At 45.7% G+C, this 25,695-nt stretch overlaps 1 protein-coding gene across 1 annotated transcript; it reads right to left on the minus strand.

Moving 5' to 3' along the window:
• Positions 1-45: 45 nt before the first annotated feature.
• On the minus strand, positions 46-25,469 carry RAD54L (RAD54 like). Its single transcript, XM_049617274.1, has 18 exons — positions 24,678-25,469; positions 24,486-24,572; positions 23,116-23,235; positions 17,495-17,555; positions 16,638-16,773; positions 16,118-16,187; positions 15,730-16,018; positions 15,401-15,525; positions 9,923-10,073; positions 6,663-6,789; positions 5,385-5,459; positions 5,123-5,253; positions 4,479-4,589; positions 4,204-4,327; positions 3,769-3,847; positions 3,285-3,464; positions 382-545; positions 46-285 (listed from the first exon to the last, which is right to left on the minus strand). The coding sequence occupies exons 1-18, from the start codon at positions 24,678-24,680 to the stop codon at positions 75-77; spliced, it is 2,244 nt and encodes a 747-aa protein (XP_049473231.1). The 5' UTR covers positions 24,681-25,469; the 3' UTR covers positions 46-74.
• Between the last annotated feature and the right edge of the window lie 226 nt (positions 25,470-25,695).

The raw sequence follows: 25,695 nt of genomic DNA on the forward strand, positions 1-25,695 counted from the left end.
TAGGGTCCTATGGGGCAAGGAGCCCCCTTTCCCTGTCTCCTTCCTCTAACAGCTACACCCAGACCAGCTGGTTATCAGTGGAGACCCCGCTGCTCCTCATGAGACTGCTGGTGGAAGACGAACGTGATGGCTGTGGAGGCAGCATCCCAGGCGGCCTGGAGTACCTCATCCTTAAGCCCCCGTTTATCAGTGTTATGGTTCCACTGAGCCAGGTCTGAGGTGCAGTCAGAACCATCAGGGGGTGGCCGGACCTGGTGATTGTTGACACAGCGGCAGCAGCGCAACCTGGGGGCAGAGGACAGAGCCGTGGTAACTATAGAGCCCGTCTCCATGCTGTGCAGGGAGTTCAGAAGTAATGGCCAGCAAGGGCACCCCACCCACCTGTCATGTGTGTCACTGAGGCTAGCCTCATCCAGGGTAAATAGCTCCTTCAACTCGCCGAGAGAGAAGTGCCGCTCCACATCCTGTTCCTCATCCACCACACAGCTGCTCAGTGCCTTCTTGTGGCTCTGGCGCTGAAAGATCTTCTCCTCAATGGTTCCTGCCTGGGGTGGGGGTGCCCAAGGATGTACAGCTAAGTCATTCCCAAACATAGGGGGCAGGAATACCCAGGGGTTGAAACTATAGCCACCCAAGAGAAGGGGAAATGAATGAGAAGTAAAAGTCCTATAGCAACACATCTGCTCAGCTGAGCCCGTTTTCCCAATCTGTCTCTTGGGAACATGACTTGTAGCCACTGCTCACCCAGGATATTTTCTGTACGAATGGAGGGTTTCATGTCTTGGCTAAATTCTTTCAGAGTGAGCTGAGGTTTGCAGCAGCTTCACCAGACCTCCACACCAAGCCCAGGCCTCTCACACTCAACAAATATCATTTGGGTATCCTATGCCTGGCTCTGTGCCAACACTAGGATACAAAGAAGAATTAAATATGATCCTTATTCCTGAACTCCTAGGCTTCTGGGAGAGACACATAAACTAATTGGCACAATAACAGAAACCTGCATAGGATTCCCAAGGGCCCACAAGAGGGGTAGTAGAGGGGGAAAGTGATGAAAAGCTTGAAGTAAAGATGATCCTTGAGTTGAATCATAAAAAATGAATAGATGGTTTACAAGGGAAGAGAGAAGGAAAGCTCGTAGGCCCCACATAGGACAAAGGCATAAGCCTGGCCTACTGGAGGACTGAGGAGTTGAGCCTGTCTTGAGGATGGTGGGAGTATAGTAAGAGCTGGGACTGAGTAAGTCAGCAGAGGCCATACCGGAGAAATATGGATGCCAGGCTGAAAGAGCTTGGCCTTATCCTGCAAGTGATGAAAAGCAAAATCAGGATTTTTGGAAAGTTCATTCTGGAAGCAGTATGTGAAGAACAGGTTAAGACCAAAGGTAAAGCATTAGGAAGCTGCTGCAGTATCCAAGTGAAAGAGAACTGTGACTTTAGCACAGGGTAAAGAGGAAGGTTAGATAAGGAAATTGCCAGAAGACAAATAGTGATTTGTTGTTAGGAGACAGGGAATGGTCCAGTAGGATGATACCCAGATTTGGGTTGGTTGGATAATGGAGCCATTAAATGACAAAATTCAGAAAGGAAATGAATTTAGTCACCTTGCATCTAAAGTGTTCATGAGACATACAAGTGGAAATGTACAATAGGCGATGGAAATATGGGTCTAAAACTCAGGTAAGAGATCTTGGCTAAACATTTAGAGATTTGTCAATATAATGAGTGTAGGTAATCACAGAGATAGGAAAACCAGAGTGGAATTTCCAAAGAGAATAGAATTTTAAAGACTAGTAGTCAACAGTGTCAGATACACAGAGGAAAAATCAAGAGTTTCTTGTTCTGGCAATTAGGAAGCCAATATTACATTCAAAAGCAAGTTCAAAAGCAGTCTGAAGAGTGAATAGAAGATGAGGAAGTGAAGTTAATCTGTAGGCTTTGGAAAAATGTGACGGTGAACGCATGGAAAGTAACCCAAGGTAGTGGCTACAATAGGACAGAGAGTTAAATGGTGAGAGCTACCTCAGCATGTTTATAGACTTAGGTAAATAAGAGAGACCTTAATCAACTAAGAAAGAAGGAAAACAATCCAGGGCAGAGCTGGAATGATGAAGCTCAAAGAAGGAAATTATCTTCCTCTGAGATGGGAAGGGAAGAGCAGGTCTAGAGATACAAAAAAGACAGGTAAGAGAACTCAAGCCTGGTAGCCTACATTTTTTTCTGTGAAGCAGAAGACAAGGTCTCTACAAAAAGAATGAGAGACAGGGTTAGGTAAGAAACTTGAGGGAAGTGGTGAAGGCTTGAAGTGGCTGTTGAAAGAAACGAGATACAGCCCAGCCCAAAATGGAATATGTGAATTTGTGGTAGTGCTAATCTACACCCGCAAATTTTATCTGGTGCAGAACTTGAGAACAGTTGTAGTGATCCAACTGGAGTATTACAGAAAGAGTGACTGAAAGGATGCACAGTAGGAATCAGGCCAAACAAAGAAGTGAAGCCAGACTGGGGGAAAGGTGAGGTACTAGGGACATTTAGGCTAAAGCAGATATAGGAGATATGAGAAAACTGGAAGGACAGGAAGTTGAGAATAGAATGATAGTTTTGGGTACTGTGTATAGTTTTGGTATTACTAAAGTTCCAGAGTGTGGCCTTGGGAGTAACTAAATGGGAAGGAGTTGAACTGGTCATTAGAGATGAGGTCAAGGAAACATGGAAGCCGGAGTGCTAGATAACTGCATAGTCCTTGAAGTCAAGATGATAACTGAATCTGGGGAAGAAATGAAGGACTAGACTAGGCTGGTATCCAAAGTCATCAATGAATTAGGAAACTAGCATAGGGTAGATGACAGTGACAAGGAAGAAAAGAGAGTAGTCAAGTCAGAGAACATGAGCTTTAAAAGAGAACTACAGTCTGTATGATTGATCACTGAGAACTTGGGAGAATGCCAATACTACTTCTTAGTCCCAGGGGACACATGGAGTATGAGAAGATTACAAGTCAAGTGCACAGTAGAAATCAAGGTATGAGGGAAAGCAGGTGTCCTGTGAAGAGATGAGGCCACAGGGGAGTTTGTCAACCACTGAACAGGTATCAGGAGGCATAGGTTTTGAAGGAATGGGGTGGAGAGAGGGAGAAAGAACAGAAAAATACAGGGGTCTGGCTAAGCCCATAGATTGGCCACTGCTAGAGGCAGAGGCAAAACAGGTACTGAGAAAAAACCCAAGATGGTCCTAAAGGTCTTTTTCATGACCCACCCCTACTCTGACCACTGTCACCATCCTTACAGACAGCAGGCGATAGATGTAGCAGGTCTTCTTTTGACCATCACGCCAGACCCGGGCCATGGCTTGTTCATCATTAGCCGGGTTCCAGTCAGGGTCAAACATGACCAGTCGGTTTGCTCCAATGAGATTGAGGCCACAACCCCCAGCTTTGCTGCTCAGCATGAAGACAAAGTCAGGGCTCTGGAAAGAAAGGAAGCAGGAGAAAAGAACCTCTTGCAGCCTGAACTGGAATCCTATTCAGTCCAGCCAACAGTTCTCTCTCTCATACATCTGTACTCTTATGCTGTGAGGACCACCAATTTGCCTACCAATTTCCCAGCCCCACCATCACCAACCAGGCTAATTCCACCACACCCACCAAGGGCGGAGGGAGACAGAGAGAGAGAGAGAGACCCTAAAGCAGAGCACCCATCTAGTTTCTCTATCAACCAGTGATTCTGATGTTACTGCATTGGTAGTATGGAAACAGGGGCTGTACATTTACCAATGGATTGTTGAAGCGCTCTACAATCTTGGCTCGCTTCTTAATGGACATTGTGCCATCCAAGCGGACATACAAGTACCTGAAGGGGAATTCAAACATCAAAACCCAAGAAGGAAGCAGAGGCTTGCTACTGAAGGACTTGAACTAACCAGGCTTGAGGCTACTCATGTAGAGCCTGAGGGCCTAAATTCCCAAAGGGAGAGGCAGGGGACTAAGGGCTAGGACTCTGTCCTCTGGAAGTACCTGAAGGGCCAGGGGCTATTCTGCTTGGAGATGGAGTCAGGATCATCACAGTAAAAGAACATATTTTCTGGGAAGTCCCCCCTGCACCCATTTCTTGCCCATATCCACCAATCAGAACACCTACCATCTACTCTTCCTAGGGGGATGGTAGGGGAGGCACTCCTTTGGCAAACTGATTTGACTCTTCCCTACCTTCGGGCCCGGCAGAGCTTCTCAAAGAGGTCCAATGTCTGAGTGTAATTGGACACCAGCACTACTTTGTCACTGCTGCGGCTTCGGGTCACTGCCAGAATGTAATCAAGGACCAGCATCTTACCTGGGGAAATCATCAACCATTAGCTCCCAACAGGCCATCCCCATGGCCCAGGATTCTTACTTTTGATATCATGCCTTGAGGCAAGGATACATCTAGCACAAAGAGACAATTTCCCACCTTTCCTCCCAGAGGAGCCCAAAGACTGGCTTACCTGATAGCTGGGGCTCTAGAGCCTTGGAGCTATAACCAGGGGGGAATATTTCCAAGGCACCTTCAAAGCCACCCTCCTCTTCCACACACTTGTCATAGATTAGAGCTGGATCTGAAAATAACAACAAAAACAAAACCCAAAATGCCAGCTACAGTGCTTTCCAGTTTCCACTTCGATGCTCATTGGAATCTCCTCTAGAAGCCTACCCAGCAGACCTTCCTCAGCGCCAGACTTACCAGGTCCCAATTCCCAGTTTGCAGTAAGTTCCATCTAGGACCACCTTGCTTACTAGTGTGTTCTCCCAGCAAGAAGGGAACTATACCACAGAGGGCAAGATTTGTTATTTTTCCTCCTGTCCAACATTTTATATGCACAGGTGTGCGTGCATACTCCCATATACTCACAAGTCCCATATACTCCCAAGCATCAAGCATGGGCTGGGCAAAGGGTAAGCAAAATTTTCCAAAGCAAAGGGTCTGGTACGGAGTACAAAATGTAGGGTTCATGCCTTGGGGAGGGCTGGAATCACAGGTGGCCTTTATGAGGACTCTAGACAAGTTTTGGTCAAGGTGGCTGGACCTTACAGGAGCCTAGCCTTCCTTGCTTACTCTCTCAGGGGACCCCAGGACATGGACCCAACTCACGATTACAAAGCTTCTTTAGCAAGGTGATGGAAGAAAGGGAAGACACACTCATCTTGCCCTCACGCAACTCTTCTGCTGGCTTGGCCTGTCTCAGAAACTTCTTGTATAACTCAGTCTGAAGGGATGTCAGCCTGAAAAAAGGGTAGCTGGGTTAGTGGGAAAGGCTGGACGACACCTCTGCCCTAAGAATACTGTGAGAGCCCAGCCATGCCTCAAGGGCTGAGTTTTTACACACTCTACATCCCTCAGTTGAGTTCAGTACCTACAACAAACCACCTGCTCAATTTTCACAGGCAGATATTTAGAAAGGATATCAGAGGTCCTCCGTATCAGGCACCTGGGGAGAGAAGATAAAAAGGCAAGAGGCTGGTAAAAATGCCCTGCTAACTACTAGAATAAAAGCTACCACCCAAAGAACCCAAAAGACTGTCTCTTTTGTAGAATCAAATGTCAGAGACACATCAGCTCTATGGCAAAGAAATCTTTATCAGGGTCTCAGTCATGGGAACAGAGACTCTTTCGAACAGTCTAGCTTACAGTGACAACTCTTCCTCTTCAAAAGTTTAGCTAGTCTTCAAGAGAAGGCCAAGATCTCCCATTAAGCCTGGTGCTCAGACAGGAGAAGGAAGCTGCAAACCACCAAGTCCTTAGAGGAGTTTCTACTTGCACTTGCCCAAATACCACATAGCCCAAGGTTCAATGAAATTAAGCCCATACCTCCTGGCCGACCAGGAAGGACAGGGATCAGACACCTAAGGAGCAGCTCCTAAGAATATAGTGACTCTCCTTCCTGCCATCGAAAATTGGGAGGGAGAGAGGGCGGGACTCCAGGATATAAATCAAGTGTACTACCTACAACAGGGAATCTAGAATGTACTTGCCTTTTGGATTATGTGGACCCTATGGAAAAGCCCTCTTAGTCTGGGAGCCACACCCATCAGTCAGATCTATTTCTACCTGTCACAGAAGACTATGGGGTCTGAGAAGGGAAGCCTGGTGCTTTAGGTCTAAGACTGACTGACAGGAAGCTTCTGAAGTATTAACAATGCTCCAAGGGATATTCTGTTCAGGGAGACCAGCATGAGAGAAGAGCTTCCTCAGCAGGATGCTAAGCAGCCCAAAGCCAGACCACAGGGCCCAGGCCAGGAAGAAAGCAGGAACTTGGCTTGCAAGACCTCTCCATTTATTCAGTGGCTATAGTCAGGGCACAGATCCCACTCCCTTCCCAGCCTCATGGGCCAAAGCACCAAAGGATTGGACTTGGATAGTTTAGTAGGCAATTCTGATGACCTAACTTGGGGGAAAATCCCAAAGAAAGGTGCTGCTGGGGCACCTGGGTGGCTCAGTCGGTTAAGTGTCCAACTCTCGGTCTTGGCCCAGGTCATGATCTCATGGTTCATGAGTCTGAGCCCCGCATTGGGCTCTGTGCTGACAGTGCAGAACCTGCCTGGGATTCTGTCTCTCCCTCTCTCTCAAAATAAACACTTTAAAAAAAAAAAAAAGGTGCTGCTGCCTAGCCCAGCACCCACCCCGCCATTACCTATTCACAATGCTGGTGAGCTCCCGTAGCCGCTCTTCTCCTAGTTGCCTGTCAGCCTCACTGGCAGCTGCATCTCGACTCTTCAAAATTGGCAACTCAAAATGCTTCTTGAACTCATGGGCAGTTCCTAAGACAAGAGAGAAGGGAAAAATAAAGTACTACATAAAAAAAAAAAAAAAAAAAGTGGGGGAGTCTCGCTCTTTTACATCCCACTTCTAGCCACTTGCTCTTTTTGCCATGTGTTCCCCTGCACCCCTCCTAGCCAGGCCTCACAAAATTGAAGAAATCAAGGACTTTTTGCTCACAGCCAAATGAAAGGATGCCAAATCTGCCAAGATCAAGAAACGTAAGGGCGCTTGGGTGGCTCAGTCATTAAGCACCTGACTTCAGCTCAGGTCATGATGTCACAGTTTGTGAGTTTGAGTTCTACATTAGGTGAACTCGAGTGCCACTTTGGGTGAGCTCAAACCCTGCTTCTCTCTCTCTCCCTCTCTGCCCCTCATGGGATTCTCTTTCTCAAGGGAAAAAAAAAAAAAAAAAGGGTGCCTGGATGGCTCAGTTGGTTAAGCTTCCAACTTCAGCTCAGGTCATGATCTCATGGTTCAGGGGTTCAAGCCCTTCATGGGACTCTGTGTGGACAGCTCAGAGCCTGGAGCCTCCTTCAGAGTCCGTGTCTCCCTCTTTGCCCCTCTGGCACTCTCTCAAAAATAAACAAAAAACAAAAAAAAATACTATATCAACTTCCTTCTTAAAAAAATTGAAAACATAAGGAAAACATAAGGATAATATGAAGGTGAAAGTTTCATGCAGCTTGGTCATCACAAAAAAAAAAAAAAAAAAAAGGCAGAGAAACTGAAGCAATCCCTACCCCCAGGTCTGGCAGTGAAGGAGCTGAAATGAACCTGGCACACTGATTAGAACTGTATTAAAATTTTTAATTAAAAAAAAAAAAAAAAAACCAGAATGATTATCCCACTGCCAATAATGACAGACTGCTTTGTTACAGACCACCTTCCTGCCAAGAACAAAGCTGAACAAATTATAGGCAATTTCTGTTTGAATGGATCAGAAAGCTAACCAAAGCAGTGGAGACTTGAAAGGCCAAAGAGGTTAAAACTCAAATATATAACTAATTACATTATATATAAATGGACCAAATAATCCAATTAAAAGACCATACAATTGTCAGACCGGGCTTTTTTTTTTTTTAAAGCCCATCTATATGCTGCTCATAAGAGATGAAGTAGCATGTATGATACGTGCTACAATGCAGCTGAAATATTATACTAAGTAAAAGAAATCAACACAAAAGGTAACATATTGTAGAATTCCATTTATATGAACTGTCCAGAATAGACAAATTCATAGAGATAGAAAGAAGATTGGTGGTTGCCAGAGTTTGAGGTTAAGGAGAGACAGGGAATACTTGTTTAATGGGTACAGAGTTTTCTTTTGGCCAGGAATAAAAAGGGCAGGTTATCTCACATATGAGATCTCTAAATGGCCAATAAACATATTAAAAGGTATTCAACTTTATTAAACATCAGGTAAACACAATAAGGTATCACTAAACACCCACTAGAATTACTAAAATTAAAAAAAAAATTGGGGGGGACCCCAAATCTTTAATTTTTCTCCTTGCCTGGTGCAAGGACTCGAGAGACACCTGAGCTTTACAAACAGGAGACAAACGTCAGCCGCCAGGGCCCTCACCAGGTTCAATGCAGGCACGAGGCCCCTCCCCTCAGAGTGCATCACAGACTGGCCCCCATGTGGCCCTGAAGTTCGGCTCATCAGTACCCTGACAAGTCCATGGTGAGGGCAGGGAGGGCAGAAAAAATTTTTCTTAAGATAAATATTAGTCATGGTATAGAGTAGAGGTGAGCTAACTACAGCCATGGGTCAGCCACATGTTTCTGTAAATAAAGTTTTATTAGAACACAACCATGCCCATTCATTTATACTTTATGGCTGCTTTCATACTACAGTATGAATTGAGTAGTTGTAACAGAGACAGGCCTGCAAACCTAAAATACTACCTATCCCTTTAAGAAAAAATTTACTCACCCCTCGTGTAGAGACACTAGAATTCTCATACACTTCTGGCACACTTCGGAAAGAAAGCCAGAGTATCTACTAGAGCTGAATACATGCATAACACATGAACTAAACACATGCATACCCCAGAAATTCCACTCATAGGACAGAGAATGCATATGTACACAACAGAAATGCATACTATGCTCAGGTAAAGACATGTACAAAAATGTTTACATCATTATTCAAAAGAATAAAAAACTGGAAACTCAACTGTCCAACAGAACAGATAAAGCCTGGTATATTCATGAAAATGAAATACACAAACAAGAAAACAAACTACTGCACAACATGGATTGATCTCACAAACATAATGAACAAAAAGAAACTAGATGCCAAGGAAGACTGTATTATTCCATTTACAAAAGTTCAAAAATAGGACAAACCAATCTTGAGTCAGAAGAGATTTCTGGGGGAAAAGGTGAGAATAATGATTAGAAGGGGGTGCCGCTGAGATGGCGGCAGTAATTGATCTGATAGTGGTTACACAAATGTGTTCACATGAAAATTCTACTGCTTAGCTGGTTCTTGCCTAAAGCCATCTTCCTGAGCAACAGCAAGTTGAGGTGGCACTAAGACATCCTCCCATAGATATTTAAGCGCAAGAACTGTCCACCTGTGGTTTCCAGAGGCTGGGAGGTGAGGGAGGATGGGACATGGGGAGTTATTATTTAATGGGTAGAGTTTCAGTTCTGAAAGATGAAAAAAGTTCTGGAGATGGATGGTGGTGATATTTGCACAACAATGTAAGTATATTTCAGGACACTGAACTGTACACTAAAAAGTAGTTTAAAACAAAACAAAACAGCCTAAGACAGTCTGTTCTGAGGCCAAAGCTCTCATGAGGCAGCTACAATGCAATGAGCAAAAATGCCTAGGGGTAGTGTTTCCACCCCCAGCTCATAGTGACACCATACTGTGCACAGCCCCTGCTACCTCTGTACTGGAAAAATAGCTACAGTGGTCCTTGCTGAGCTGTTCAGCAGAACCACGGTCTCCCAATGGCTTTGCTACTCCCTGACAAGAGAAGCCTTCCTACAAGAGTGACTAGTGACCCACATGTTATAACTAGCATTCTCTCCTTTCTCCCTTCAGCTAGAGTTATACTCCCAAGGCCAAGGCAAGGCTCCTCTCCAATGTAGCAGACAAGGCTGGAATCTTACCTAGAATGCCCGAATTAACAAAATGTACCAAGCTGAAATACTCAAGGAGATCATTCTGGATGGGGGTCCCAGAGATAAGCACCCGCCGGCTGGTGTTCAAGCTGTCCAGGGCCTGGTAAGTCTGATTCTCAGAGTTCTTAAGTCTGTGTCCCTGCAAGGAAATTAATTCTCATTTAGGCCTGGGCATGATAAGGTATCCCTAATGATAGCAAAGTCTTGTGTAGACAGGAAAAGAGGAAAGAGGAATCAAACATTACAGGTTCTGGCACCTTAGGAACTGGGCAGGGCACAGCAAGAATGAGAACCTACCTGCTTGCTTACGGAGAAATGTCATGTTCAAGAGACAGACCTTCAGTTTCCAGACCACTCATGTTACATCCATCCATAAAAGAACTATTCCCTGGATTATTACCTCACCTCCTTTTCCCTGCCCTAACCTCCAGAGCCCTAGGAGCCTGCCTATCCTCTTCAGAGACATTCAGCCACATTAGTGACCCATGCTTTCAGGGAATCCTCCCTTCCCACTAGCCAAACCAACCCAGAACACCTCCTGAGCCAGATGCTTTCTGGATTGGTTTACAGGCCATGTGTGGGTTGTCAGAGTCCAAGTCCCTCTGGACTTGGCCCAGGCTCCTCCTTCCCGCTCCCTGCAGAATCCTAAGAGCCTCTCTTCCTCCCTTTGTATCTCGTCCCCAATTCGTCACCCATCCTTCATACACACCCTGTTACTTCTCTCTTTTAAGCCCTTTTCAAGGAAGTGGTAAAGGACCCTATCATCTTCCCTCTTTCCCCAAGAACCACATGGGCAAGATCAAGCCTGCGCCTGTTCTATCCACAGTCCCCATTTCAGCCCCAAATGCAACCACCAATGAAAGAATGGACAAACAAGTCAGCATGCTCCCTCTGGATAGCCTTGTACGATGAAATTAAACACAGACCCTCTACTGACCCTCCTGTGTCTAGGATCAAGTCCAAGCTCATTAGTTTAGCACTTCTCAGTAAGACCCCAGCTAACTTCTGTGACAAGTCTTCACAGCTCGTCTTAGTCCAGGAAGCCATAACTCCTCCTCGCTCCTAATGTTGGAGTTCCTTAGGTCTCTTTGCCCATGCCATTCCTCTGCCCAGAATTCTCTCCCACAGGCAAATTCCTCAATGTCACCTCCGATGCAAAGCCCTCCTCACTGACCCCAAGCTGTTGGTGTCTCCCACTTCCATGCTCCTATGGCACTCTGTACATAATAGCTGTTTACTAAATCTTTTCCAAGTGCCAGGCACTGGACTAATAAGCAGCACTTCCTGTATATTCTCTTCTATAATCCAGATAACAATTAGATGAGTGGGAATTGTAATACCTATTTTAGAGAAAATGAAGTTCAGAAAGGTGAACACACCAAAATCCCACACTGGTAAAAAGTAGCAGAACTAGGGGGTGCCTGGGTGGCTCAGTCGGTGGAGTGTCTGACTTCGGCTCAGGTCATGATCTCGCGGTTCATAAGTTTGAGCCCCACGTCGGGCTCTGTGCTGGCAGCTTGGAGCCTGCAGCCTGCTTCGGATTCTGTGCCCCCTCCCTCTCTGCCCCACCCCTGCTTGTGCTGTCTTTCAAAAATGAATAAACATAAAAAAAAAATTTTTTAAGGAAGTAGCAGAACTAGGATTTGAACTCAGGTCTGTGTGATTCCAAAATCTGGGCACTGTACTACTCTGCCTCTCGTCTACTGCTACACAGAGTACTAATCATACTCTACTGTATGTACTCAATCTCCTCACCTAGACAGGAACTTCTTAAAACAGAGACCATGTCAGATTTGCCTTTATATAACTTGGTGTACATGACAGAGTCCCCCACAGAGAACTGCTCAGTAAATGTTTGTTAAATGAAAGAATAACCAACGTTGCTATTAAAGAAGAATTAGACATAGAATTTTAATCTTTAAAAACGACTGGATGGGGGCGCCTGGGTGGCTTAGTCGGTTAAGCGGCCGACTTCGGCTCAGGTCATGATCTCGCGGTCCATGAGTTCGAGCCCCGCGTCGGGCTCTGTGCTGACAGCTCAGAGCCTGGAGCCTGTTTCGGATTCTGTGTCTCCCTCTCTCTGACCCTCCCCCATTCATGCTCCGTCTCTCTCTATCTCAAAAATAAAAATAAACGTTAAAAAAAAAAAAAATGACTGGATGTTGTATACCTAAGACTAATACAATGTCATGTCAATTACATTTCAATTAAAATAATTTTTAAGACATCCAAAACAAAAAAATAAAAAATGATTAGAGGCTCCAAGCACTAGTCCTGAAAACAGAAGGCTGAGACTTTGGAGTCAAAGAGGGAAATAAAACTTGAAGCTTGTGAGGAAATTCCCCAAAAGACCCCAGGGAAGGGCACCTGGGTGGCTCAGTCAGTTAAACATTCAACTTTGGCTTATGTCATGATCTTGCGGTTCTTGGGTTCAAGCCCCACGTAGGGCTCTGTGCTGACAGCTCAGAGCCTGGAGCCTGCGTTAGATTCTTGTCTCCCTCTCTCTCTGCCCTTCTCCTGCTTGTGCTCTGTCTCTCTCTCTCTCAAAAATAAACATTAAAAAAAAATTTTTTTTAACAAACAGAAAAACCCAAAAAATACCCTAGGGAAATAGGGGTCAACAATTGGGTCCCTCTAAACTGAAGCTCCCTGAGGGCAGATATCAATGGGATTCCCAGGGCCTGATGCATGACAGGCACTTAATAAATAATCCAACAAATGAACTGGGCTGACACACTATCCCTGTGGGTCTCTGTGGAAGTGAAAGCCAATACCAGCTCCCTATGGGAACACCCCAGCTCCAGACCCAGCTCCTCCCACCATCACCCACAGATTTAAAACCCAAACTCTCTGGGTTGCCTGGCTGGCTCAGTCAGAAGAGTATGCTACTCTTGATCTCAGAGTCCTCAGTTTGAGCTCCCGTGTTAGAGATTGCTTAAAAATAAAATTTTAAAAAAATAATAAAAATAAGACCCAAACTCTGGCATCTCAGCAAATCAAATATTTGGCCAGATGAAAAGCTGTCAGAGCTCTTATTAATAAGCTGCTGCTGAATTTCTATTCTGGCAGAGTTCTCCGTTTATCCTTTTTAAAGACAAAAGGGCCAGTCTTTCCATACCTAAGCCAAGCTTCCTATACCACGTTTTGGATTATATCCAAGGCAGTAAGGGATAAGAGCCCGGTCTTAAAACCCCAGGCCTGAATTCAAGTCCCAGCTCACTAGGTCCTCACAGGGGAAACCCTAGGCAAGTCACTGCACTCCTAACCTCCAAAACGGAGATGACAATGATGTCAATCCCTCACCTATTCATACACTTTCCAAAATGCTTCCATAGATCTCTCTTGATCAGGATCGTGTCCCTTTCAGGTATACCCTGTGCCATCCACTGTACAGAAGTCACTGAGTCTCTGAGCAGTCTCTTCTGCATTGTGCTTACAAGTGGCAACACCAAGGCTGACCCCATGTCTTCTGACTTGCCCTGCCTAGCTCAGGTTACTGTGAGGGATCAAAGATTTTGTACACAGAGTTATTACGCAGCACTTCTGTGTTCCAGAAAGACCCATCAGCTAGAAGGAAGTTGTGGGTATGAACAGGACAAACTCCTCCTAGAGTAGGCAGTCTTCCAGGACTGGCTTCCTCAGGTCTCTGACAATTGACAAACTGCTGACAAATAAAAGGTAGATGAGTAAAAAGGCAGGCCAGGATGCTAAGTGTGACAAGCAGCAGCCTGGTCCCTTCTGCCCTGCAGAGTCAGCTCAGAAAACAAGAGAGAATGAGAAAGAAAAGAAACACTACAGAGCAGAATAAAATCCAGATGGGCTAGGACCCTGAGCTTCATAGGGTTTATCACACATATACCCTACCTCAACCTCCTATATCCTTTACTCTTACAAGAACAGCCCATCAAGGTATCAGAAGTTGGCACACTTGCCCAACAATGACTAACTCTTTATTAAGGAAAAAGCCTAATTGGGAAAGAGCTTATAAGTAGCAAGCATGGCATCCCAAAAGTAAGCCTTTCTTCTCTGTCCTGTCCGAAAAGTCCTTCGGATACTGAGCTAATAACCTACAATTCCCAGAGCACAGTCAAGCTTCCCAATCAGTTGACAAATGGGGGCCAAGTCTTTCAGCCACATCTCCACTAAAGACCCAGGGGTGTGCAAGGTGGCCTTAATTCTTCCCAAGAGGTACAAATAATGGTAGCAGCCTCAGGGTAGCCAAGCACCCTGAAAACCTGGAAAATTCATATTTTAAGTTTATTTATTTTGAGAGAGACCTTGAAAGCGCGAGCAGGGGGGAGGGGCAGAGAGAGGGAGAGAGAGAATCTTAAGCAGGCTCTGCACTGTCAGCGCAGAGCCCAACGTGGGGCTCAAACCCACAAACCATGAGATCATGACCTGAGCGGAAACCAAGAGTTGGACTCTTAACTGAATGAGCTACCCAGGTGCCCCTGGAAAATTCTTTATACTGGGAAGCTCCCACCACCCTCATTCCTTTCTAAGTAGTAGCATCATTACCACCATTCATGCATAGTGGTGGAAAAGGCTAGTAAGTAACTACTGCCATATTTCCCTCTGTCCCAGCGAGTCAATACGGACCGGTGTAAGGTGTATGGACTGTCCACACTGGACTTTCCTACCTCTGTGCTTCTGTTCATATGCATTCCCCCAGCCTAGAATAAAAAACAGAGTTCTGTGACCTTTACCAAAGTCTTAGGACATACCAGGCACTTGGTAAGAGCTTTCCCTCATTTACCTCATTTAACCCTCACAATAACCCATGAAACAAATATTATAAGCCCATTTTACTGACGTGAAAATAGAGGCTCGGGTGGTTAAGTAACTTGTCCGACGTCATTTTACTGGTAAGCAGAAGAGCTAGAATTTGAAAACAAGTCTGACTCTTGGGGTGCCTGGATGGCTCAGCCGGTTAAGTGTCTGACTTTGGCTCAGGTCATGATCTCACAGCTTGTGGGCTGGAGCCCCACATCAGGCTCTGTGCTGACCCCTCAGAGTCTGGAGCCCACTTCAGATTCTGTGTCTCCCTCTCTCTCTCTGCCCCTCCCCCACTCACACTCCATGTCTCTCTCTCTCTCAAAAATAAATATTAAAAAACAAACAAACAAACAAACAAAACTAGTCTGACTCCAGAACCTGTTCCCTTAAACACTTACAGTCTGTCTCCACCTATCCAAATCCCTCTCATCCTTCAAAGTCCTTCTTCAGTCTAAGAATACTGACTGGAAGCAATCAAACAGCCCACAGTACCTCACCCTCCTCAAGTTCCAAGCACTGCTTAATCCCTTTTGGCAGGCTGGTATCAAAGGCTCTCCCTCGCACTTGCGTCCTCTAAGGCAACAAGCTCTGTCCTTAATATTCCCTGGTGACTGGCACAGCCTTTGGATGGCAGTTATTAGGAGATTTCAACACTTCCTCCTACCACCCAGACTGCTGAGAGGCAAGTACCTCATCACAGATGACCAGTCCAACACTCCCTTTCTGGAGGATTCCAACATGAAGGCGGAATGTCTCATAGGAAATGATAAGGATGGGAGAAGACACTCGGGCTCCACGCTGGTTCATGAATCCTTCTACAACAGAAAACAGGTCAAGGGAACAAATCTTAGAATACCTTAAACAAAAAAAGTTTCACGGTTCTTTAATTTAGCCTGAAACTACTTCAATTATTTTCCATGGAATTCTCTTCCACCCCCTCAGTGCCCTCAACGTGCTGGCCATCAGTGAGCATACACACAAGAAGCGAGCAAGCTCTATGGAAGAGTTAGGCTCCATACCCAGTTTTTGGTCTATCTCGTCCTTAGAGCCTCCATCAATGGCCAGAGGTTGGATCCTCCCTGCAAGCCATTTCCCAACTTCATTGTACCAGTTCTTCACTAGGCTGGAGGGTGACACCACCACTGCCTTGTCAATTTCCGGTTTGCACTCTGGACTCTGGCGCAAAAGTGTCCACATCAACGTGATGCACTGCAGCGTCTTGCCCAGACCCATCTCATCAGCCATGATACAGCCGTGGCTGCCAGGGATGCGCCGACTGGTGACACACTCCCACAGAAACTTTACTCCCTGGGGAACAACAGCATTCAGGCCACTTTGATCCACACTGCTGCAGCCCCAGGGATGACAGCCTCCCATCCCATACCTCTTTACCCCAGCTCCCCTTACCTCTCTCTGATGGGGCCGTAAGACCTTACTGAGAATGGGATCAACAACCACATGGACAGGGAGTTTTTCCCTGAGAAAACACAGCAAAGAAAATATAGTGCTCAGACATGTGCAAGGCCACACCCTCAGGAAGTTGTGTCCTGCTGATCCAGAGGCCAGAGGCAGCTGCCTAAGAGAAGACCTTCTTAGCCTGATAATCAAACCATAGCAAAATTTTGCTCCAGGAGTTAGAAGGTGAGGAGAGGGCTCCCTGTGTCATCAATCCCTCCTGCTCCCTTGAGCAAGCTTGGCAGGAAGGGTGAGGAACCCCCACCAACTGGACATGCCCACAAGCTCTTCCCCACACACTCTCCTTCCCCACCTACCCACTCTCTAGATGATGCAGTGGTCATGACAGCACTCTGAAAGCATGCCAATCCCAAGGGGGAAAAAAAAAGTCACACCAAAATTCCCTCTGCCCTCCCAGGTATGTGCACTTAACAGAAAACCAAACCTGTTCAAGAAATACCAATGCACATACTTGTCAAGCTTCAGCTGGTCGTGGGCGCTCAGAGGGGGAGGCTCATACAGAACCAAGGCACCTTCTTCCAAGGGGTCATGGAGGGCCCGGCGGACCCCAGCCCTTTTGAGGCCCAATGCACGAGAGCCCAGAGGACCTAGAAACCAACAATCTGTCACCTGGGGCTCTATATTGAGATCAGCACGCCTAGCTTAAATACTTATCTTTCATATGACCTTTAAGCTTGCATATGACCTTCTCTCTCCCAGAACCTCTCCAAACCCAGCGGGGCACCTCTACCTAACCATTATCCCAACCTGCTTCAGATCAGTTTTTCCCCATTTTGTTTCTTCCATTTAACTATAAACTTCTGGAGGGTTGGGTCTTGTTCATCTCAAGTCAATCCTAGAAAGGTGTGGAACCGAAAGGGCCTTTCAAGATGGAGGGCTCTTGAAAGTTGGCCTCCTCCCTCTCCAGTCCCAGTTTTAGCACAATAATATGCTCTACAAAGGTCAGGGAAAACGCTGTAGAACCCAGGTCTCAGACACAGCCAACCTCAGACACAAGATGCTACTGAAATTACTCAGACTGAATGAAGCCTGGGCCCGTCAACCACCTGGGCCCACCAGGAGATTCCTGAGCACAGGCACATCCCCACCAAGGAGATGAGGGGCAGTCAGGTGTGGCAGCCCTTGCTCAAACTATCAAATACAGCCTTCATGCAAGCCTCTGTAGCCATTCCATACACAGACACCACTGGGCTGGCATCTTCAATTCCAAAGTAAGCATGTATTACAGAAGGAGAGGTTTTCCTCTATTCATTTCATCATACATTTGCACATGATTGATTCAAAAGATAGAAAAGTCTCTATTTTTACCTTGATAATTTGGAATGGGAATTTTAAAAGGTTTTGACAAAATGCTTCGAATAAAGGCTTCCTAAAAAGAAAAAGAAACAGGGATTCAGGACTGATTGGTGAGGTTTGGGGATAATATTTCTACAAATGCAGTCTAAAATTTAAAGATAATAAATACATTCAGAGTATTATATTTTGATTACATCTCACTCAGATGCATTTAGAACATAAGGAGGGGCATATTAGTTAAGCGTCTGACTTTTTTAATGCTTATTTATTTTGAGAGACAGTGCACATGGGGAAAGGGCAGAGAGAGAGACACAGAATCCAAAGCAGGCTCCAGGCTCTGAGTTGTCAGCAGAGAGCCTGATGCGGGCTGGAACTCAAGGACCAGGAGATCATGACCTAAGCTGAAGTCTGAAGCTTAACCAACTGAGCCACCTAGGCACCTGAGCACCCAAGCGTCCGACTCTGGATTTCGGCTCAAGTCATGATCTCATGGTCCATAAGACTGAGCTCCCCCACCCCACCCTACCCCTGGTCAGCACAGGGCCTGCTTGGGATTTTCTGTCTGTCTCTACCCAGATTACATGCATGTGTTCTCTCTCAAAATAAATAAAAACTTAAAAGAAAAAAAAAAACATAAGGACATGTGTTCCTTATTAGGTTATTAGGTTTTATACAACAGCTTTCATCTTTGAGGCTTTACATAAGATTCCACAAATACTCAGGGAGAGGAGAGTGCCACTGGCAAGTAACCAACCTCAATCAACCACAAGGCTTAGACCCATCCGCTCATGAAAGGCCATGTCAGTGAGGACAATTAAATATTCCCTAGGGTGCAGCACCTTAAGGAGAAAATACCAGAGGGGTGCCTGGGTGGCTCAGTTGGTTAAGCATCCAACTCTTGGTTTAGGTGATCTCACAGTTCATGAGTTCAAGACCCACATCAGGCTGGGGCAGGAGAGAAGGTAGGGGAGTCCATAGCACCAGCCCCTGAGCCAACTCTGACAACTCCCATTAAAGTTCTGGGGTTGGTGGGTGTGGGTGTGGGTGTGGGTGTGGGTGTGGGTGTGTGTGTGTGTAATGTCCCTGAGCCCTCTGGGGAATTACAATGGCCTGTGAACCTCAACAAAACAAGAGCTAAAACCCAAGATAGCAAAGAGAAAAAACAGAACCCCTCACAGTAGTTTTAATGGGTAATACATTAGTGGAAAAAGAAATAATGAAAAATACTCCCTTCAAACAAAAAGGTTTAATAGGGAAAAAAGCACACCTGTCTTGCCCTGAAATTTTTTACCTTTTTATTCTGACCCAATGCTATACTGATCATAAATTTCTAGAAACTCAGTGTACTTTAAATAGGAAAAATGTAATGAACACATTTGACAATCTACTGGAAGACAGAAAAAGAATGTGGAGAACTGAACTTCATCACATTAAATAACATGACAAGGGAAGGTTGGAGGAAGGCCCAAATTCTCTGTTAATTGCATATTTCTTTGCAGCTGAATAAAATCTTTTATTGACTATAATAAGCATATTGACTATGCTTATTATAATTATGAATAGCAATGATAATGAGAAACATATATGAACAATGCTATCAAAAAGTTACTCTTCAAAGGAGAGGAAAAGAAAGGAGATGGACCCTCCTTTCTAATTTAGCTTCAATTCTAAAACTGAATTTTTTCAAAGATTTTTAAAAAATTATTTATTTTTTTTTTACATTTATTTTTGAGAGCCAGAGTGCAAGCAGGGGAGGGGCAGAGAGAGAAGGAGAGACACAGAATCCAAAGCAGGCTCTAGGCTCTGAGCTGTCAGCACAGAACCTAACATGGGGCTTGAACCCACAAACTGCGAGACCGTGACCTGAGTCGAAGTTGGATGCTTAACCAACTGAGCCACCCAGACTCCCCTAAGATTTTTTTTAAGTCCCACATTGGGTGAGCTCAAGCCCCGCTTCGGGTGAGCATGAGCCCCACTTTGGGTGAGCACAAGCCCTGCTTCTCTCCCTCTCTCTGCCCCTTGTGGGATTCTCTCTTTCTGCCCCTCACTCACTTGCACCTCCCCCTAAGAAGAAATGACATGACATGACATGACATGAAATGAAATAAAAAAGATTTTTTAAAAGTAATCTCTACACTCAATGTCCCAATGTGGGGCATGAAACTACAACCCCAATATTAAGATTCTCACACTCCACTGACTGGGCCAGCCAGGCACCCCCAAAAAACTGAAATCTTCTTTTCAATATGTTCAATACAGAAGGCTAGATTTGAGGCTCAGGGTAGCCAAAAACTTATGCACAGATTTGAAAAGCAAGACTTTCAATAAAACCCAGTAACCATAGAGTCCGCAGGGAGAACTGCAAGTTTGTACAACTAGCATGAGCATCCCTGGCCAAAAACACGAGGGCACAGCCTGTAAGACTTGCAATGGCCTGCTTCAGAAAATCTGGTCTGGTAAGACTGACAGAGGCAGGGGAGAGAGCATGCTCTCACTTTGTTTAGTTACTGAAAATTCATACCATCCCTTCCTTCTGATAGAAAAGGAAGAGTATCCCTCCTTCCCACCAAGGTCAAAGCTTCCCTCTTCCAGAGAGATTCACTCAATCAGTTCTGCTAGATCTTTCCTGTATCTCAGCCTCTCCCTCTCTACTACCACTTTCCCACCAGCGTTCAAAACATGCTTAACTATCTTAAAAACAAAAATTCCTTTGACCTCTTATCTCCTCCCTTTCAAACTGCTACAAATTGTCTGCCTCCCTTTTCTAATCTTCCACTCTTCGTATCTTCTGCCATTTCTACTCCTCTGAAATGACTGGCCAAGATCACCAATGGCCTACATGACCTTAATTCCAGTGGACATGTCCCTATCCTTATGTTGGTAGAAGACAAAGCTGGCCACTCCTTCTTCTCAAATATTCTCTGCCTTTGAATTCCATGACACCACTCTCCTACTATTCTGACCTCTAGGTCAGGACCTAAAACCTCATGCTCAGCCCCCTAATGAGCTCTTCTTTCTCTGCTTAACCCCCTTAAAAGTCAGTGTTTCTCAGGGCTCAGGGTTTGTCTCTCAGCTCCTGAATGCACACTCACTGTGACACTCCAATACACTTTGGAGGTGTCAAATATCATCTCTATGCTGAGGATCCCAAATCTATTCCCAGTCCCCAGCTTCCTCTTAGGCTCCACACCTACCTATACTTGCAACTATCCCCAAACCTAGATATCTTATCAGACTTCAAAACACATCACATCTAAGTGCTCATCCCCAGGGCTGCACTGTAAGATTTTTCTGGGCCTGAGGCACTTTTGCCTTTAGAACACACCTAGAACACTCCCCACTCTCTTCACCTGGCTGACTCCTCATATCCTTGAGGACTCAACCTAATCGTCCTACCCCTCAGATTCAAGTCTTCACCAACCTCCAGGTGGTTAGACGCCTGTTGTATACTCCCACTACACCTGCACTTATGTCATATGCTTACATAGGACAACTTGAATGAATCCTGAATGAAGAGTCCCATAGGAAGGGAAGGAAAAATAAGATTAAAACAGACAGGGAGGCAAACCATAAGAGACTCTTAAAACTAGAGAACTGAGGGTTGCTGGCTGGGTGCTGGGTTGGGGGATGGACTAAATGGGTGATGGGCATTAAAGAGGGCACTTTTTGGGACGAGCACTGGGTTGTTGCATGTAAGTGATGAATCACTAAATTCTACTCCTGAAACCAATACTATACGTTAACTAACTTGAATCTAAATTAAAAAAAAATATTTTAAAATTTTTAAAAATTAAAAGAAAAAAAAAAGTCCCAGAGAACTACACACCATTTTTAACGGCTCAGTAAACCATTAAACAATGTATTATTTAGTGAATTATATACACATAACTATCACAAAAGCAAGGGATGATGAAGATAATTCAGGATAGGGGTTACCTCTCAGGATGGGAAAAGGGATTATGACTTTGATGTTTTAGTGCAGGATGGCGGGTTCACAGGTGTTTTTTATCTCACATGTTATATGCATATTCCTTTGTATTTATCAAGTATTACATAAAAATGTTTTAAAATGTTTGCTGAACGCACAAATAACTAATGTCCACTATATATTCCCATTTTTCCTCCAAAACGTCCCTGTAAAGGAAAAACACACTCCCGTATGTCTCCCCCATTCTACCACAGTACTTCACTTGACACCAGATGTGTTTTCTATATACAAGAAATTATTCAGCACCACCTGGGTGTCCTATAATTTAACTCATTTCTGACACTACCTACCTGGAGATAGCATCAGATCCCACATGTTAGGGCTCAGTCTCACAAGCCTGCCTCTCCCCACCACTTTAGACACCAATCTGAAACCCAGGTTGCTCCCTGTGCTTCTGACCAACAAGCTCTAGATCAGAGGGTCCCAGCCCCCTCCTGGGGTTTAATTCATTTTCTAGAGTGGCTCACAGAACTCAGGAACTAAGTTTACCCATTAGATTACCAGTTTATCACAAAGGCTATTAAAGGACATGAACAGGGGCGTCTGGGTGGCTCAGTTGGTTAAGCATCCAACTTCCGCTCAGGTCATGGTCTCATGGTTCAGTTCGTGAGTTTGAGCCCCGAGATGAGCTCTGTGCTGACAGCTCAGAGCCTGGAGCCTGCTTTGGATTCTGTGTCTCCCTCTCTCTCTCTGCCCCTCCACGGCTCGCGTGAGCACACTCTCTCAAAAATAAGCAAACATTAAAAAAAAATGTTTTTAATAAAATAAAGGATATGAACAGCCAGAAGATATAGAGCAAGGTCTGGAAGGGTCCTGCGCACAGGAGCTTCTGTGTCTCTGGAGTTTGGGATGTGCCACTTCCTGGCACATGGATGAGTTCCTGTTCACCTATTCGTAAGCTCTCCAAACCATGACCGTTTGGGGTTTTATGGAGGCTTCATTACATAGGCATGACTGATTAAACATTGGCCACTGGTGGGTTGGTTCCCCTAGCAAGCAGCCATCAAGGTTAGGCACTTTACAAATGAAATCTCATTAACATAAACTCAGGTGTAGCTGAAAGGGTTTTTTATGAATAATAAAAGACACCTTTATTACTTATTCACTTAAGAAATTCCAAACATTTTTGGAAGTCCAGGCCAGAGCTCAATACAACAGTCCTCAGAAAGTTTGGTGGAAAAAGCTTTGGTGAAACTAAGCAGCTCTGACTACTCTGCAACTGTAATTTGGGACACATTATTTAATCCCTCTGAGACTGTTTCCTCATCTTAAAAAATGAGTTACATGAGATAATGTCCAGAACCTGTCATAGTAAAGATTACATTTGATTTTACTATAGGAAACACGTGAAACCTGTAAGTTAGGCTGAGTGAGAGACTGAGCTGGCATGGGGATCGTGGTTCCAATACCCTGCCATGGCCTTCCCTTTCCTCAGGAATCTGAGCCACCTGAGATCTGGTGCCCAAATAGCTCTAAACAAGGGGAGATTCCAAGTCAGGAACATATCTCAGAAGGCAAAAGGCCAGGACTCTTCCAGGCCCTCGAGGCTGTGGGTGGACCCACAGTAGAAGCCTCCCTAGACAAAGCAAGAAAGGTGCCCCCACAGGGCACACACATTTACCAGCAGGTAGCAATTCTGACTTACATGTTGACTACTGTCCAGACTGGGTGGTCGATTCGTTAGTTGAGTCAAAGGTTTCCGAAAAGGCGACAGGAAACACTCTTTGCTCTGGGTCCCACTGTTGGATTTCTGTTTCTTGGGAGTCTAGAAGAGTATTGGGAAAGGTGAAATCTGGAAGACCACAGAGTTTACCAAAATGACAACTACATTTAACACACTTATTAAATGCCAGGCACTGTGTTAAACTCTTTACATGTATTATCGTGTATCATCTTCACAGTAATCCTATGATAAATATTTATTATACTCATTTAGCAGGTGAGAAAACCTTAGGTTAATGAGGTTACAGAACTTGTCCAATCTGAAGAAGGGTACTGGATGAAGTGAATGAAGTGAGCCAGTCAGCCCACACCAAGGCAGTGAGGACACTAGCACTGAAAGCATTTTTTAGTAGCAACCAGCCGCAAACATTTATGACCCAGCTGCAACGAAGTGCCGCCCCAAATTCAAGTCTGAGACCCATGTGAGTAACAAGGGGCAGCCTTGTCCCTCACAGGTAGAGGAGCCTCCTACACACCAGCAATGGTGCAACTACAGAGCAAGACCCCATGGAACTATCAGGCAAGCCTGTAGCAGCTTGCCAAAAGTACTTGAACTTTCAATGATCCTACGAGACACACCTGAAACAAACACCGGGTCTCTTCCCCTCTCACATACAGCCCCTGCCCAAAATTGTCTTCTAGACCTTCCTTAGCTAATCCCTTCCTCCAAAGTTCCAGTGGCCAAGCCCTTCTTTAACTCCTCTCTATCTCTGAAATACATGCTACATTATCCTGTTGATTTTTATTTATATAGGTCCTGCCCACAGCCAACCCCAGAAAGCCTCAAAAGCAGGCAACAGAGCACAGGACCCAGATCAAAATCAAACTGTACTTGAGTATTAGGAGGGACCAGAAGGGCACCACTCCTCTGATCTAAGCCCAAGTGAGCTCAGGACCCTAAGGCAGGCCCTATAGTATTCTACTATTCTGTGATATTGGGCAGGGGACAAAGAGGAAAAAAAGCAGGCAGCTAGTTGCTATTGGGGAGCCATTTTTTCCCCCAAGGAAGCCAAAAGGCCCAACCCAAGCCCAACTCTTTGGCTTTGAAATATCCTTTTCTATCAGAAAAATTGAGGCTATGTTAGCTTTTAGTAAGCACCTTGAGAACAAAGATTTTATCTTGTTCAATGCCTCATGATGCAAAGTAAGCACTCATTAAAAGTTTACCAAAGAGGTTTCTGGAGGTGACCAGCTTCATTCCGTGTAACCCCAGAAACCAAGTCCAGGATTCCTTTCTGTCCAAAGAGTCCTGCATCCCACCTGTCCTATACCCCTGTGGGGTAGAGTACTCACCACTGTCCTAGGCTGCCAATCTTCCTCATCACCAGGTCTGCCTTCCGGTTTTCTCTTGGCCAACCGGCTAGGAGCTAAGCTCTTCCTCTGTAAGGGGAAAATGCAAACTGAGCATCTCCAGAGATCCTGCAGCCTGAGTCCACTAGACCCAGACACAAGGCTCCCCACAGTCTCCCTTATGCCCATACTTACCATCCTGGGCTCAGGATCATAAAATGTCAAGTACCCATCAGCCAAATATCAAAGGCACCCAACAGCTGAGAATGCAGAAGCAGGGCGGATTAAAGCGGGCTGCTGTATTATTGAAAGCATGAGCTAATTAAAGAGGGCGTGTGGATGGAGGGAATCCAGCCAGGGGCTGGAGTTTGAGCCCAAACTGTGAGAGTGTCGGTCGCCAGTTAGCCAAGGCGGGAGAGCAGGCCAAAGAGGAAGTATCCAAGGAAAGGTGAGCAAAAGTCTGGGATAGAGGGAGGAGGCAGATGGAGTGCCAGATTCGGCAGAGTTGGGATAATGGTCCAAGCGGACGTGATGGCAGGCAGTAGTTGAGGGGGAAAAGTAATCACAGGCCAGGGGAAAGGGGCTGGGGTGAAAAGCTGAGGCCTGGGGAGGGCTAGGCGCTCGAGTGCGGAGGGGTTTTTCCCAGGTCTGGAGCGCGGGAGCCAGGCCAGGACTAGGGGAGGTCGAGCAGGGGTCCAGGCAGAACAAGTAAAACACCCAGGCTTGGGAGGGGAATCCCAGGAAGAGCTGGAAAGAGCCGCAGAAGTAAATCCGGGCCCAGGGAGTCCGGCTTAACTTTCCTCTTCGCAAAGCGCGCGTTAACAGCCACCGGGACTCTCCGGACGCGCCAGGCCCAGTGAATCGAACCTCCCGCGGTGCTGCCGCCGCATCACCCATTGGCTGCGTTCGAGGAGTTCGGCGCTCGCGGCCCCAGGAAGGGGGTGGGCCTAGTGCTGTGGTCACCGATGGGCCGAGACTCCTCCGGAGAGCCGACTAAACCGACCTGCTAGGAGGTGGGACTTAGGGATGACGGGCGGGGCCAACAGTGAAGTGCGCAGTTGGGCGAGGTGGGCGGAGCAAGCGGGGCTTGCAGGCAAATAAAGTGACATTTGCATCAGACTGGACTGCGGAGGAGTTGCCCCCTGTCGGCAGAAGGCTGGGTATTATGAAAGACGGCACGTGTCTGCACTTCCCCTGTGCTGGACCTGGAGTT

This window comes from Panthera uncia (assembly GCF_023721935.1).
Source record: "Panthera uncia isolate 11264 chromosome C1 unlocalized genomic scaffold, Puncia_PCG_1.0 HiC_scaffold_4, whole genome shotgun sequence".
Taxonomy (NCBI): Eukaryota; Metazoa; Chordata; class Mammalia; order Carnivora; family Felidae; genus Panthera; species Panthera uncia.

What these genes read in the sequence shown, in the direction of transcription:
- RAD54L (XM_049617274.1), bottom strand. An exon ending in GAGCAGGTGGTTTGTTGTAG is followed by an intron (nt 5,254 to 5,384) that starts GTACTGAACTCA and finishes CCCTTTTTTCAG; the next exon opens with GCTGACATCCCTTCAGACTG. An exon ending in ACATCTATCGCCTGCTGTCT is followed by an intron (nt 546 to 3,284) that starts GTAAGGATGGTG and finishes CCCCCACCCCAG; the next exon opens with GCAGGAACCATTGAGGAGAA.